Here is a 17,406-nt window from a genome sequence, read left to right as displayed (position 1 = left end):
TTTCTAGTTTCTAGCTGTATATTTATTCTATTTACTCTTTAGTTTCTTGCTGCTTACTTTATCTATTTTACTCTCGTTTTTGCTGATATATTTATTCTAGTTTCTGCTGTATATTTATTCATTTACTCTAGGTTTCTGCTGTATATTTATTCTATTTATCTAGTTTCTGCTGTATATTTATTTCTTTTCACTCTAGTTTCTGCTGTAATTTATTCTTTTCACTCTAGTTTCTGCTGTTATTTTATTCTATTTTTTCTAGTTTCTGCTGTATATTATTCTATTTATTCTTGTTTCTGCTGTATATTTATTCTAATTTACTCTAGTTTCTGCTGTATATTTATTCTATTTATTCTAGTTTCTGCTGTATAATTTTATTCTATTTATTCTTGTTTCTGCTGTATATTTATTCTATTTACTCTTGGTTTTTCTGCTGTATAATTTATTCTATTTACTCTAGTTTTCTGCTGTATATTTATTCTATTTACTCTAGTTTATGCTGTATATTTATTCTATTTACTCTAGTTTCTGCTGTATATTTATTCTATTTATTCTAGTTTCTGCTGTACTATTTATTCTATTTAATTCTTGTTTCTACTGTATATTTATTCTATTTACTCTAGTTTCTGTTGTATATTTATTCTATTTACTCTAGTTTCTGCTGTATATTTATTCTATTTATTCTAGTTTCTGCTGTATATTTATTCTATTTATTCTAGTTTCTGCTGTATATTTATTCTATTTATTCTTGTTTCTGCTGTATATTTATTCTATTTATTCTAGTTTCTGCTGTATATTTATTCTATTTACTCTAGTTTCTGCTGTATTTATTCTATTTATTCTAGTTTCTGCTGTATATTTATTCTATTTATTCTAGTTTCTGCTGTTATTTATTCTATTTACTCTAGTTTTGCTGTATTTATTCTATTTACTCTAGTTTCTGCTGTATATTTATTCTATTTATTCTAGTTTCTGCTGTATATTTATTCTATTTATTCTAGTTTCTGCTGTATATTATTCTATTTACTCTAGTTTCTGCTTTATATTTATTCTATTTATTCTAGTTTCTGCTGTATATTTATTCTATTTATTCTAGTTTCTGCTGTATATTTATTCTATTTATTCTAGTTTCTGCTGTATATTTATTCTATTTATTCTAGTTTCTGCTGTATATTTATTCTATTTTCTAGTTTCTGCTTATATTATTCTATTTATTCTAGTTTCTGCTGTATATTTATTCTATTTATTCTAGTTTCTGCTGTATATTATTCTTTATTCTAGTTTCTGCTGTATTATTCTATTTATTCTTGTTTCTGCTGTATATTTATTCTATTTACTCTAGTTTCTGCTGTATATTTATTCTATTTTTTCTAGTTTTTGCTATATATTTATTCTAGTTTCTGCTGTATATTTATTCTATTTACTCTAGTTTCTGCTGTATATTTATTCTATTTACTCTAGTTTCTGCTGTATATTTATTCTTTTCACTCTAGTTTCTGCTGTATATTTATTCTTTTCACTCTAGTTTCTGCTGTATATTTATTCTATTTATTCTAGTTTCTGCTGTATATTTATTCTTTTCACTCTAGTTTCTGCTGTATATTTATTCTTTTCACTCTAGTTTCTGCTGTATATTTATTCTTTTCACTCTAGTTTCTGCTGTATATTTATTCTATTTGTCACAGATGTCAGTCTGTTTGATGAGTGCTCTGTCATTTCCATCAGGGTCATCTGTGGGGTTGGGGGGGGGCGGTCTAGCTTGACTTACCCCTCCCATTGATTTGAGGTTCCTAATGGCTTTCATTGGACCTCCCATGATTCCACATGAATATTTCATCAGTCTTCCATATCCTCATAGTGCCCCCCCCCCCCCCCAGCTGCTGATGCTGCTGTCAGATTACAGCAAACAAGGGGGGGCGGGGCTGTAGCATGAGAGGACAATCGCATCGCAGAAGATCCATAATGAGTCAAAGATCTGCAGAGTTTTCTGATCAGAGCCACGCTGGGGGGGTGTCCTCACCCACAGAGCGTCTAATGCACTGCTTTGACTCCAGTTTAACACATTTGTGTCGACCCACACATTCAAAACACAGACAGTTTATTTGGCTACAGTTCATTTGTTTTTGATCATTTAATAGTTTGCTATAATATGTTGTGAATAAACGTTACTTTTAGACAACATTTAGGCTTTGTACTGTACATTTTTAGTCGTAAGTTTTAATTTTTTATCAAGTACTATAAATTATTTCAGGCGACCCCACGTGGGGACAGACCCCAAGGTTGAACAACACTGGACTAATGAGGCTAATGGACTCTACTGAATCCATCAGGAGCCACTGCAGGACCAGGACCACCAGGATCTTCTTCAGGCCCAGGTGGACCTCAGTAAACGGTACCAGCACATCCACACCCAGGTTCAGATGTCTGTTTTCTGTGGCAGATAGCTGAATGTTTGGTTCTTTAAATAAACCAGACAAACGTTCCCAGATCCTGGACTGCAGCTGGGATGTCCCTCTTTGTGTTCTTCATTCTTTAGGAGACTGTTGTGGAAAAAATCCTCTTCTCAGTGGTCCTCAGAATCAGAAATGGTCATTAGACGATCACTGTCTTTGGGTGTGTTTTAACTGGAGCTCCACCGCAGTCCAGATCATTCAGAGGTGGACGCTGTCTGCAGGACTGGACACAGATGACAGTCGCTCATAGTCTCTGATATGAAACTAATACAGTCTGTGCCCGGCCGGAAAATCTGGGAGTTCAGGAAGAGATGAAGCTGTTGTGAAAACGCAGCTGTTCTGGAACACAGGTGTCCGTGTGTCCATGACCAAACACAAAGTACGACACAACCCTTTGTCTGACAGGAATGGAACCCCAGTCTCTCAGAGTTCAAACAGTCTCATATATATATGGAATAGATGTAAACCTGCCATTACAGATGCTCTGAGGCACTCCTTCATTTGATTCCACAGATTAAACGGTCATCTCTGCGGCGCTGCATTTTACACTTTTCAGCAAAAACATCCCAGTAACTCCTGAAGCGTTGACACTATCCACATAATTCGAACCGCATCGGAAAGCTGACATTCTGAGCTTTACGACACTATGTAATGCTTTATAGCAGCAATGCAGGACTCTATTACAAGTACACTCACAGTCAATGAAAACTTTGAGACCATATTTTTCAACATAATTTTTATTTTGAAACCCTAAACTGGAATTTTTTCATATGAATCATTTGTTTAGGATATTGGCACAGAAACACAAATCTAAAGTTTCAAGAATAATTTCAAAATAAAAAACTTAAAAGAAAATGGCACCTGCCAAACACAAAGTCACAACAGTCAATACGGTATGGCCTCCGTTTGCTTCGATGTAGGCGGTGATCCGTTGACAAAAAAAAAAAAAAAAGCCTGGAAATAACCAAATATATGAAGCCAAAACCTAGAAACTGAATGTTCAAGAGCAAACAACATGTTTGAACCGATGGGAAAGAGTCGAAAGTTTGTTTTTGTAATTTCAAAAAGTTTCATTATGGACACTTACTTTTTTTTTTACTAAAACACACTATTTTAAGCTTTAAATTCAAAATAATGATAATTAATGATGAGATATTGAAAGTTAAGTTCTTCCTGAAACAAAGTTGCAAAACAATTGGCAAAGCAGGTTTGATAGTTTTTATTAGTTTTCCTTTTTTTTCTAAATGCTTAGTTGTAGTTCAGTTGTAGTTCAGTTGTAGTTCAGTTGTAGTTCAGTTATAGTTCAGTTGTAGTTCAGTTGTAGTTCAGTTTTAGTTCAGTTGTAGTTTAGTTGTAGTTCAGTTGTAGTTCAGTTGTAGTTCAGTTGTAGTTTAGTTTAGTTGTAGTTCAGTTGTAGTTCAGTTGTAGTTCAGTTGTAGTTTAGTTGTAGTTCAGTTGTAGTTCAGTTGTAGTTCAGTTATAGTTCAGTTGTAGTTCAGTTTTAGTTCAGTTTTAGTTCAGTTGTAGTTTAGTTGTAGTTCAGTTGTAGTTCAGTTGTAGTTCAGTTTTAGTTCAGTTGTAGTTTAGTTGTAGTTCAGTTGTAGTTCAGTTGTAGTTTAGTTGTAGTTCAGTTGTAGTTTAGTTTTAGTTCAGTTGTAGTTTAGTTTTAGTTCAGTTGTAGTTCAGTTGTAGTTCAGTTGTAGTTCAGTTGTAGTTCAGTTGTAGTTCAGTTGTAGTTCAGTGGTCTCTTTTCTCTTCTTCTCTGTGCTCCTATTCAAATCAATCCCAGACAGGACTCTGCTGCTTTAGTCTCCATGTTTCCAGGTAGAGTGGGGACCAGAAGACGACTGGAAACCACAAGTGAACACAAGTGACGGAGCAAAAAAGTGTCGTTTTGAGACAGCACAGGAAGAACTGAGAGAGACAAAGAAATCCATTTAACATCAATCTGACATTGACAAAGACCAAAACCAAGGGAATTTGATCCAGAATTTGTATCTGTTTTAGTTAGTTTAGTAAACACACAATACAGTTTCAGTAGTTATGTTTTTTCTTTGAATTCTAGTTTTTATTTATTTCAGTGAATGAAAATGTTTTTACAGTTCTAGTTTTAGTCATTTGGTTAGTTTTGGTTAAGGACAATAACCTCGGTTCAGGTTCTGGCTGTGTTCCTCATCTGCGTTCATTGGATTATTTAACTGCTGTCCTGCTGTCTGATGCCTTCAGGAGCCTGACTCCTCATCCCCGGGTCCTCTTCTGTCTGGGCTTCTGCTGCCCCCTGGTGGTCAAACATGTCCACACACAGTGTCCCAGTCCCAGTGGGTTGACATTCAAATACTCAGTGTTAAACACACACACACAACACCACACACACACAACCACCACTACACAACACACAGCACTGACTTCCATCTAATTGCAATCCACTGCAACATCACACACTCCAGTCACACAGATCCTGCAGCAGTGCCTCTACCTCCATGTGACCACTGCTGACTGTTAATATGCAGGCAGCTGCAGCAGAGGAGTGCATCAAATACAGCTGTGTGTGGTGTGTGTTGTGTGTGTGTGTGTGTGTGTGTGTGTGTGTGTGTGTGTGTGTGTGTGTGTGTGTGTTGTGTGTGTGTGTGTGTTCAGTGTAAATCAGTGCTTATGAGCCCATTCAGACCCACTGGTACTGAAGTGTCAGTTCCCAAATGAAATTTTCTCTGTATTTAACCTTTTTTAAGTATTTTATCACCATTTGATATAATTTTATCCTCTTATTTTGATTTTTTTTCAGTGGAAATCATGTATTTTTCCTAGATTTAATTCACTGATCATGAGAATTAATGACATTCTTGTGGTTCAAAACACGTTCCATACACAAAATTTGCCTGGCATTAGATAGATAGATAGATAGATAGATAGATAGATAGATAGATAGATAGATAGATAGATAGATAGATAGATAGATAGATAGATAGATAGATAGATAGATAGATAGATAGAACGTCTTTATTCAGACTCACGGTCCACACTAAAAACCAAACAGATCAATCCAAACCCACTCAGGTGTTGTTCTTACTTATCTGATGGAAACATAAGGACAGAGCAGCTGTTCTACCTTTGATGTTCTCTGTTTATTTGGATTCATATTTGGTTTGAATTTCTTCTGTCACTCATTGGACTGAAAACTAGCTAACACTAGAGCAGCTGCTGATTATACAGAACATTTACAGAGAAATAATATCAGATCAATACCTGGTTTTAACCCTTTCATGCATGACGTCCACATTTGTGGACACATAGTTTCAGCTCATTTTCCCAATGGTTATTGAGCCAATATTCTCCAAACCACATGGGGGCAGTCTGTATAGACCCACAGTAATACAATGAAAAGAAGTGTCATCTTAGTTTTAGAATTGTGACTGCTCTGTCACCTCATACATTTAACCTCCTCAGACCCAGCTGTGGGTTTACTGTCCATGTTGGAGACAGGAGTCATATCTTGATACAAAAACCCCAAAAACAAACAAAAAACAGCTGTCCACCACAAAGGACATTCCATAAAAATTTTAAAAATGTGTCTGAAAAAAATATTGCATCATAATGTTTCCAATAAAGGCAATTATTAAAAAAAAAAAAAAAAAAAAAAAAAAAAAAAGCCGAAACTCAAATATTAAATATCTTCTTAACAGAGCCACATTAAAAAAAAAAAAAAAAAAAAAAAAGAAATTCAAAATGCATTTCAACTTTAGTCTATTTTGAGTAATAAAATCAATCTAAAAATATATAGAGAGATAATTTTTCTTCATAATTCATGCATGAAAGGGTTAATAACAATCTGCATAAACACCTCATCCATGGGGGGGCGCCATTGCTGCGTGACGTCAGAACTCAGAACTGGGAGAACATGGATCTAGTAGGAGTTCAGGTGGAAGTCCCAGGTTTAACTGCCATTCCAGTACATTTACACCAGTAGAAGGATGGAAAAACAGCAGTTACAGGTGGACTGGAACGCAGCATAAGATCTGAATGCTTTTAGTTCAGGGTCCACATTCAGACCAGTTCAACCTGAAGTGGGTCAAACCAGTCAAACACCACCAGAATATCCAGTAAATACTCACAGCTCCATGTTTTTCACCTGGTAAATGTAAACATTTTCATATATTTATACCAAAACAAAATATAATTTAGCAAAAAATGTAAATAACCTGAACAAATATGAACGACCTGAAATGTCTGAAGAGAAGTTAAATTTTAATAATATTCTGTCTGTTATGAAATGTTTAATGAGTTTGTAGATCCACTGTGATCTCTACGTTCTAATGAACAAGTGTCAGTGATAAACTGAGGCAGAACAGTGTTCAAATTACACTGATTTAGTAGGTAGCGGTCCATCCTCATCAGAGTGCGCGGTAGCGGTCCGTGATTTTCACCAGTGGTGATTGAGGGGGGGGGGGGGGGGGGGGGGGGGGTTGGGGTTGGAGTTGGAGCGGGTGGGGGTGTAGCTCCATGATTATGTGATTGTGTGTGTGGAGGTGATAGCATCGTTGTCCGAGCAGGAGTGAAAGTGAAACTAACTCGCTTTACTGTTCATCTGACTCTCCTTGTCGCACACACACAGGAGCAGCGAGCGACAGCCTCTCTGCGCAGCAAAAAACTTCATATATCGGCCACATTGACTACATATTGGCCAATGTTGATTAATTGGTGACACGCTATAATCGGCCGATTAATCGGTTGGGCTCTAACATATATACATGTATATACACTATATATCCAACAGTATTCCCTCTCCTGCTTTGACTCCCATATGAATGTCAGGTCCATCCCATTCCTAGTCTATGGGTTCAGTCTGATGTGGCTCCACCCTTTGCAGCTCTAACAGCTTCAACTCTTCTGGAAGGCTGTCCACAAGGTTTAGGAGTGTGTCATGGGAATTCTGGACCGTTCTTCCAGAAGCGCATTTGTGAGGTCCCACACTGATGTTGGACAGAAGGGCCTGGCTCTCAGTCTGCGCTCTAATTCATCCAAAGGTGTTCTATGGGGTTGAGGTCAGGACTGTGTGCAGGCCAGTCAGTTCATCCACACCAGAACTCTGTCCTCCATGTCCAAATGGACCTCTGCTTGTGCACTGGTGCACGTCATGTTGAAGAGAAGGGGCCGGCTCCCAAACTGTTCCCCACAAAGCTGGGAGCGTAGAATTGTTCCCAAATGTCTTGTTCTGCTGAAGCATCTCCCAGTTCCTTTCACTGGAACTAAGGGGCCCAGCCCAGCTCCTGAAAAACCAACCCCACACCATAACCCCCCCTCCACCAAACTTTACACTCGGCACAATGCGCTCCCACAAGTATCGGTTCTCCTGGTGACCGCCAAACCCAGACCCTTCCATCAGATCGCCAGATGAGAAGTGTGATTGGTCAGTCCAGAGAAGGCTCCTCCCCTGCTCTACAGTCCAGTGGCGCGTGCTTTACACCAACTGCATCCCCGCTGTGCATTGCACTTGCTGATGTATGGCTCTGATGCGGCCGCTCGGCCACGGAAACCCATTCCATGAGCTCTGTGCGCACTGTTCTGGAGCTAATCTGAAGGACACATGAAGTTTGGAGGTCTGTACCATTGACTCTGCAGAAAGTCGTCCACCTCTTCGCACTCTGCCCTCAGCATCCGCTGACCCCGCTCCGTCAGTTTCCGTGGCCTACCACTGCGTGCTGAGGCGCCGTCGTTCCCAAACACTTCCACTTTCTTATAATCCAGCTGACAGCTGACTGTGGAATATTTAGGAGCCAGGAAAGTTCACCACTGGATTTGTGTCACAGGTGGCATCCTATCACAGTTCCACGCTGGAATTCACTGAGCTCCTGAGAGAGACCCATTCTGTCCCAAATGTTTGTAAAAGCAGTCTGCATGCCTAGGGCTGGATTTAATACACCTGTGGACATGGAAGGGACTGGAACAGCTGAGTCTGAGGATTGGGATGGGGGAGACAAGACTTTTGGAAATATAGTATATATATATATATATATATATATATATATATATATATATATATATATATATATATATATATATATATATATATGCACACACAAGGTGGGGAAGCAAAATGTACAATATTTTGAGGCAGGGATTGAAAGACAGTGTATGACCAATTAGTTTATTGAAAGTCATGAGAATTTATTTGCCACAAGAAAATGTCCATAATAGAAAATGTTTTTATTCTATGTGTCCTCCTTCTTTCTCAATAACTGCCTTCACACGCTTCCTGAAACTTGCACAAGTGTTCCTCAAATATTGGGGTGACAACTTCTCCCATTCCTCTTTAATAGTATCTTCCAGACTTTCTGGTAATAGTTTTGCTCATAGTCATTCTCTTCTTTCCATTATAAACAGTCTTTATGGACACTCCACTATTTTTGAAATCTCCTTTGGTGTGACGAGTGCATTCAGCAAATCACACACTCTTTGACGTTTGCTTTCCTGATTACTCATATGGCAAAAGTTTGTGAAAAGGTATGGATAATAGTGTTAGGTATGATTATGACATCAGTATATGTTTGGGTTCAAAACAACTGACGTAGTGCCTGCTGAGAAAAAACAACTAAATGTTCAGTGTACATTTGGCTTCCCCACCCTGTATATATATATATATATATATATATATATATATATATATATATATATATGGAGAGAGAGAGAGAGAGAGAGACACAGAGAGAGAGAGAGAGAGAGAGAGAGTTTAATTCAAGATTTTTTGGGGTTAATTCAAGCAAAAATAAACTCTTCCAGTGGAACCAGTGTAAATGCTCCTGTTCAGATCAGTGTAACTCAGATGTTGCAGATCTGTTGTCTGTAAATCAGTTCTTCTGTCTCAGTGTACAGTTCCTCTGGAGGTGATTCTGTCTGATTTTCAGTGTGATCAGATATTTGGAACAGAAATGAGACAAATACACTGGGTCAGATGTATATTTTTTACAGTGTACTGGAGTGTCAGATATGGAGCCACTCTTGTTCAGTTTAACCCTTACAGACCTAAACCACCTACTGATCTAAACTGTTGAATTCCTGTTAATCCACTAATCCTATCAATCCATGTCAATAATTGGTGTCAAATAAAGTTCTTCATCTGTTCATGGTCATCAGATATGACCATATTTGGACGTTCAGAGGCTCTGTAGTTACCATGGAAACACTGTCATCTTCTCTAACATTGATTCTCCAGTCAAACCCATGCAGCTGGAGCAGTGACAGTGGATGAGGATGGTTGTTTTTACATTCAGGTCTTGATATATTTGGTGAAACAGTCACTTTTTCTTCAGTTTTGAAATAATAACCTTTGAATTTACTGACTTTTCATTAACATCTAAATTCACTTTAGGAAAATACATGATTTACTGTGAAAAAAAATGCCAAATACAGAGGATAATATTCTAATAAATGGTGATTAACCAGTTAATAAAGGTTAAACATGTAGAAAACCTTCCTTTGTGAACTGACACTACAGTCCCAGTGGGTCTGTTTGGGTTAATGCTGCTTTAATGTGGTTCAAATAAACCCTGTTATCAGGACACCAGGAAAAAAGACACTTCCTGTTTCATAACTTACAATCTGTTGCACAAGAACAAACTGGAACTGACGTCACTGTTTGATATTACCCAAAAAAAGGATAAATGTTCACTTTAAAACCACCCGTTTAGTGTTCTATAGTCATGGAAAACATTCTTATCCACCTTGTTTATTGGGTTTTTTTTTGTTTTGGTTTTGTTTGTTTTTGTTGTTTTGGTTTTCTGTTTGTTTTTTTTTTCAATCAATGTAGATTAAAATAATTTTTTTTAAAAATCAGCTTTTTTTATCGTCACTGTGCGTCTGAATCAGCAGTTGGGCTGACTCATTTTTATTTATTTTTTCAGTTAGGGTGATTCTTTTTTTTATGTATTTTTATTTTTCAGTTGGGGTGATTCATGTTTATTTATGTTTTATTTTTCATTTGGGCTGTCTCATTTTTTATGTATTTTTATTTTTTTCAGTTAGGGTGATTCTTTTTTTATGTATTTTTATTTTTTCAGTTGGGGTGATTCATGTTTTATTTATGTTTTATTTTTTCATTTGGGCTGTCTCATTTTTTATGTATTTTATTTTTTCAGTTAGGGTGATTCTTTTTTTTATGTATTTTTATTTTTTCAGTTGGGGTGATTCATGTTTTATTTATGTTTTATTTTTTCATTTGGGCTGACTCATTTTTTATGTATTTCTATTTTTTCAGCTGGGGTGATTCATTTTTTATTTTTATTTTTTCCCAGTTGCTGTGATTCATGTTTTCGTGAGTTCGACACAAACTACATGCAAATACTTGACGAGAGCCCGAAGCTGTGCTGGTCCAATCAAACTGCGCCAACTGGACGTTGTTCCCGGAATGTTCCGTCTCTGTCCAATCAGAGCTGAATGCGGTGGAAGACTACAGGAAATGTCGAACTTCTGGACCAATCAGATTGCGACATGCTATCCTACGTCACCGGGAAGCCCGTACAATCAGGAACAACTGCGTGCTCACTTTACCGGCGTCCGTACAGGAGTGGGAGCACCTCATGAGTGGAGTTCTGCACAGACCAGCAGTCCTTCTGTTTCACAAACACACTTCAGTCCGTTTGAGTCGAAATGTTTAGTTTAAGCGGGTTGTCCGTGGCGCTCGCGCCTCGCCGTGGTGCCGCCCATCACTGCTGCTCTAAAAGAAGGAGAGTGTGAAGGTAGGATGTGTGTTAGCATACCTGAGCTAGCACTAGCATAACCGAGCTAATACAGCAGCTGTTCTCAGAGAAGGAGAGTGTGAAGGTAGGATGTATGCGAGCTTAATTTAACTACTACAGCACTAGCATAAGTGTGCTGTTCTCAGAGAAGGAGAGTGTGAAGGTAAGACTGACTGTTAGCATAAGTCTGTTAACATAACTGAGCTAATACTGCACTAGCATAAGTGTGCTGTTCTCAGAGAAGGAGAGTGTGAAGGTAAGACTGACTGTAGCATAAGTCTGTTAACATACTGAGCTAATACTGCACTAGCATAAGTGTGCTGTTCTCAGAGAAGGAGAGTGTGAAGGTAGGATGTGTGCTAGCATAACTGAGCTAGCACTAGCATAACGAGCTAGTACAGCAGCTGTTGTCAGAGAAGGAGAGTGTGAAGGTAGCTCTGACTGTTAGCTTAACTGAGCTAGTACTAGCATAACTGCTGTTCTCAGAGAAAGAGAGTGTGAAGGTGGGATGTGTGTCTGCTAGCATAGCTCTGCTAATATAGCACCAGGATGTGTGAAGGTAGGTCTGACTGTTAGCTTAACTCTTACAAATTAATTCAAATTAATTAAAGTAATGTGACAAAAGTAGTCAATTTACAGTTATGTACATGCACTATTGTCTATGAACAGAGAATACAGATAAATCAGTGGTCTGTAGAAATATGGCTAATACTTCATACAGCACTTGGAGGTCTGTGTGTTGGCATAAGTGAGCTACTACAGCAGCTGGAGGTCTGTGTGTTAGCTTCACTCTGCTACTACAGCAGCTGGAGGTCTGGTTTGACTGATGCCAAAGTGGCAAGAAAAGCAGAAAAATACCCATTCAGGATTGGTCAGTATTTGGGGCTTTAACCAGTTCTGAACAGTGGGAATGACAGAGACTGTTGGATGATTGTAGAACATACAGTCCATGTCACTGTTATTCAACCGGATGAACAACAGTTTGCATTTGTGGCAATTAAACAGTGAAGATTTGTTTTTCATGGTTATGATCGACTGAATTCTTAGACATGGCTTAGTTTTTAGTACAGTCGTACAGATGCATTTTCCACTTTTACTGTAAGCTTACTAAGTATGTCACGATAAATACGTTCTTTTCAAAACTGAAAATAACAATAAATAGTAGCTTTGTTGTCAGAAAAATAGAGAATCGATTGTGATAATTTCTGGTTTTCATCAACCTAGAACTCATGTTAGTATTTTCTATAATAAACCAGGCATGCTTATTGGTTTCAGAAATGAATGAATGACAGTTAATGGTTCAAAGTGGGGAATTATCAGCCCCTTCCATATGGATGTTCCATGACCCAAGTATGGATTTCTATAGTTCATGGAATCATTCAACTAACTTCTGAAAGGATTTAGACTATTCAGTCACTTCACAAATTATGTAAATACTGTTTTCATGTTAAATTGTCTGAAGAATCTCATTCTGTACAACAGCGGATTCTGACCGGCTGTTATTTGTTTGAATTTTCCCTTTGTTTCAGTGTGTGTGTCCTTCCTGGGGAAGTTTTACCAGTCACTCAAGGACAACAACGTCAACTTCAACAACGCAGAGATAGAGACAGCCATCATAAAATTCTGCAAAGACGCCAAAGGCAAAGAAAACCGCTTTGTAAGTATTTATGCAGTAGTGTACCAGTGTAGTTAGAATACACTTTGTGTCCTCGGATTGTAGTCACCACTGTAAATCAGCTTTTAAATCAGGAGTTAAAATTTCAAGAGGAAATTATACATTTAAATTAGACATTATATATATTTTTCGTTAGCTTATAGTACTTTTTTTTATTTTTAATTGGATTGTCTTCTCTCTGTTGCACTTTGAGATTCTGCCGAATGAAATGTGCTTTATAAATGCTATTTCTATTATTATTATAATTATTATGATTATTATTATTCTTTGGCACCCACTTGTAAATCAGATCTCATAAATCATTGACAGTCTGTGTTTTCAGTTCATGTCTCTTAAGCAGTGATCTAAATGCAGATGCTACTGCAAACCTGGTCCAAATAAAAGCTTGAGTCCAGATAATAACTCTAAGAATATGTGTCACATTTTAGGTTCATCTGATTTTATACAGATACTAGAGATAAAACTAAAAGAGTTTTCCATGTTTATCTTGTCATGTTGAAAATATTACCTTTCAAGGAACTTCTTTATTACTACATTGTCATTATAGAGTACACATAGATGTACTTTTTTAGCATTTGTCCCATATTAAGGCATAACACCATGATAAAGTGAGTAGTGTCGAACTTTAAACAAATGGATCTAGGCCCGCTGTGAACATCCACAGCCACATTTGGATGCTATTTATTCTTCTAGTATATGGAAAGTATATCATTTTCACTGAGCTGCAAATACAAAGAATTTAACTTGTATTAAAGATGTGCAACGTGCACAGGAAATACAATAGTGCAACGGTGCACTTCTGCAGCGGTCTTTAACTCTGCCCATAATTGCTCAAAAGATCAATAATGCAGATGCTCTGACCATATCTGCAGAATGGACTGAAGTTTGGAAAATAACATGGAATGTGGATGCTATTCTACAGGATTTTTGCACATTCTTGAACAGTTTAGTTCAGGGGTTCTCAAACTCCTGTTCTTTCGGGTTCCACATTCAGTCTGATTTGATCTGCAGTGGACCCAACCAGTAAAATAATAACAGAATAACTGATAAATAATGACAACTGACAATTTATGTCTGTTTTAGTGCAAAAAAAACCCCATTAAATTATGAAAATACTTACTTTTATAAACTATCCAAACATAAAAGATGTGAATAACCTGAAAAAAACGGAAATTTCTACAGAAAAATCAGTGTAATTTTCTCAGTCTTCTTCCTCAACTTCTCATTAGTCCATGTGCATTCTGGATCAGATCTCCAAAGACACTAAACACTGAGGAACAGGAAGAAAAGAGTTCAAACTGGACTGAATTTAATACAGACATTTCAGGTTGGACACATTTGTTGAGGTTAGTCACATTTTATTGGTACAGGAGAGTTTCGAAATGGAAAGAGTTTCAGAATTTAATGTGATTTTTTGCACTAAAACAAAGACAAACATTTGCAGTTGTCATTATTTACAGACATAATGTCATATTATTTTTTCTATCAAACCCAGTAGTAAATCTGCAGTTATTCTTTTGTGTGGGTTCTTCTGCTGTTCTTATTGGACTGTAGATCAGATTGGTCTGGATGTGGAACCCACACTAACATGAGTTCCACAGCCTGGACTGTGGAATTTATACACTTTGTAAATTCATCCCAGGGGTCGGACTGGAACTTTTGGGGGGGGACGCATTTGGGCCCCGGGACACATGTTTGACAGCCCAGGTTTAGTTTATTTATTTGGGTATTAATTCCCTCCGTCATTGTTTCAGTTGCAGTTGTTGTATGTCTGTGTTTTGATCATGCATTTATTTGTTTATTCATCAGGGACAGTCCACATTAATGCACATTTCTGTAAATGTGCCAGTATTAACAAAATAGCTATTTTTTAACTGTTGTCTGTGGATAAGAAGTAAAACACCAGCATTTATGAAATTAGAAACAGTGTAAAAATGACACATAATCTGAGTGAATGATGGAAGAGTAAACCGAACAACATCCAAAACACCTTTTGGATGGCATAAACCAGTGAGTGGTGGTTTTAATTACCTTCATGTTCCACTCGTCTAGTGTTACTACATCGGGGCAACGAGCGACGCTGCGACCAAGATAATCAATGAGGTGTCCAAGCCGCTCAGCCACCACGTCCCAGTGGAGAAGATCTGTGAGAAACTGAAGAAAAAAAGACAGTCAGATCTGCGAACTGAAATACGGTAGGTGTCTGAAGGACTTTGGCTGGTTAAAGGTGCAGGAGGCTTTTGTGACCAGTGTTTCCTCAGATCTGTCCATCCTCAGTCAGATCCTCAGTATTACTGGTCTGTTGGTCTGTCTGTCATTCGTCAGCTGAATCTCTTCCTCATGCTGAACAGTTTCTTAGTTCCATCCACCACAAACAAACATGTGTTTACAAACAGAGCCAGTACAGAACTGGGCATCTGCGGAAATTTGTCGTGTCGTGCATTGTGGGAAGTGAAGGCTCGTGCAGCCGCCTGACAGCAGCAGCTGGAACAGACACCATCACAAACAGCAGGAACCCCTTCCTTCTGTGCATATTCCTGCAGCCGTTTCTGCATTTCTGCGTGTTTGTTTCATCCATATAATACCATATGCTGGTGCTACTGCTGTCAGGTGGCTGCTTGAACCTCCGTTTCCCACAATACACGTTGCAACAAAATTCCTCGAATGTTTGTGGTGGATGGAACTAAGAAACTGTTCACTGTAATGGAAGAGATTCAGCCGAGGAATGACAGACAGACCAACAGATTCATGAAACTGAGGATATGACTGAGGATGGACAGATCTGAGGAAACACTGGTCACAAAGTCTCCAGCACCTTTAACCTGGGGGGGCAGAGCTTTTTCTACTGCTGCCCCACCCCTCTGGAACTGTGTCCCACCTACCATCTGACACTGCTCCGACCTCAACACCTTCACATCCCTTTGAAAAACTCACTGATTTAAGATTGCTTTTAATATTTAACTGTTTCATATTCATACACCTGCCTTCTGCACCAGCTTTGAACTGTTTTTAATGTGTTTGGTTTCTGTTTTTTATCTGCTGTATGTAAAGTGTCTTTGAGTTCCATGAAAAGCGCTATACAAATAAAATGTATTATTGTATTGTTATTATTAATTCTATGCAGAAACACCCCCCCCCCCATACTGCTCAACTCTGATTTGTTTAATTTGAGGGACTATTTGACATCAGCATACACAGTTAGATGTTTAATAATGTGACAAAAAGCGGAAGATTGTGGGCTTTTGCAGTCGCTGTGTTCAACATGTGTCCTTACTGTGTTTCTCATGTGTTAAACTTGCTGTGTTTCTCATGCAGACAAACAGCTGGACTTGAGCACCGTGGACCTGAAAAAGCTGAAAGTGAAGGACCTGAAGAAGATTCTGGAGGACTGGGGCGAGTCCTGTAAAGGCTGCGCCGAAAAGTCCGACTTCATCCGCAAAATCACCGAGCTCATGCCCAAGTACGCACCGGCAGCCGCCAAAGCACGGACAGAACTGTAACGGAAAAACCAACCAAACACAAAACAACCACAACAACTTTGGACTCGATTGGAACCCGACTGCTATCCAGAGAAGAAAAGAAGAGAAGTGGAGTTTAGTCTGACATGTGTGTCCATCTGTTGGTTTAGACTCATTCATCCGGTTTACGACACAGGTTCTGAAGTGTTGACGTTGGTCTGATCACCTGAGGCTCAAATCCTTACTATACTTTTCAGTCCAGTGTAAAAGGAGGAACAGTGTTTGCAACAGTCATTGGATGTAATTCATAAGACAGGAGCACCGCGAGGGATGAGGTTTTCCACTAAAGCAGTCGACCAGATTCATTTGGCTTTATTTCATGGACAGTAAACTGACCAAATACCCAAGGATTCATGTAAACGAAAAAACAAGGGCACTTTCTGAGTAGAGACACACACACACAGAGACTGGTGACAAATGACAGCAAAAATCCAATGGGATCACATCCACGTCAGCAGGTCCAAGTCCAACACGTGTAAAATTCAGGACCAATGTGTTACACCAGGGCTGTCAAACATGCGTCCCCCCAAAGGTTCCAATCCAACCCCTTGGATGGATTTACAAAGTGTATAAATTCCACAGTCCAGGCTGTGGAACTCATGTTAGTGTGGGTTCCACATCCAGACCAATCTGATCTACAGTCCAATAATAACAGCAGAAGAACCCACACAGAAGAACCACTGCAGATTTACTACTGGGTTTGATGAGAAAGAATAATATTAATAATAACTAGAAGCACTCGGAGAGCGCAGACCTCCGCCAAGTCTGATCAGTGGCCCCCCCCGTGGGCCCCCCCACCCCCGAATCACCACCAAAATTTAATCATTTCTTCCTTATCCCATTTCCAACAAACCCTGAAAATTTCATCCAAATCTGTCCATAACTTTTTGAGTTATGTTGCACACTAACGGACAGACAAACAAACAGACAGACAGACAAACAAACAAACCCTGGCAAAAACATAACCTCCTTGGCGGAGGTAATAATATAATATTATAATGACAACTTCAAAGTGCCTAAAAATAACATCAACC

The 17,406-nt window shown here is 38.3% G+C and overlaps 1 protein-coding gene across 1 annotated transcript; it reads left to right on the top strand.

The window, feature by feature from the left end:
• Positions 1–11,075: 11,075 nt before the first annotated feature.
• On the top strand, positions 11,076–16,796 carry LOC115416292 (mesencephalic astrocyte-derived neurotrophic factor-like). The gene is given in 6 exon segments (XM_030130041.1): positions 11,076–11,126; positions 11,128–11,179; positions 12,709–12,836; positions 14,907–15,014; positions 15,016–15,049; positions 16,170–16,796. Coding segments are annotated over 6 exon segments (543 nt in total). The 5' UTR covers positions 11,076–11,090; the 3' UTR covers positions 16,355–16,796.
• Positions 16,797–17,406: the final 610 nt, after the last annotated feature.

This window comes from Sphaeramia orbicularis, unplaced genomic scaffold (genome assembly GCF_902148855.1).
Source record: "Sphaeramia orbicularis unplaced genomic scaffold, fSphaOr1.1, whole genome shotgun sequence".
In the NCBI taxonomy this organism is placed as follows: Eukaryota; Metazoa; Chordata; class Actinopteri; order Kurtiformes; family Apogonidae; genus Sphaeramia; species Sphaeramia orbicularis.
Note: the sequence above shows the minus strand (reverse complement) of the source record. Positions and strands in the feature narration are given on the sequence as shown.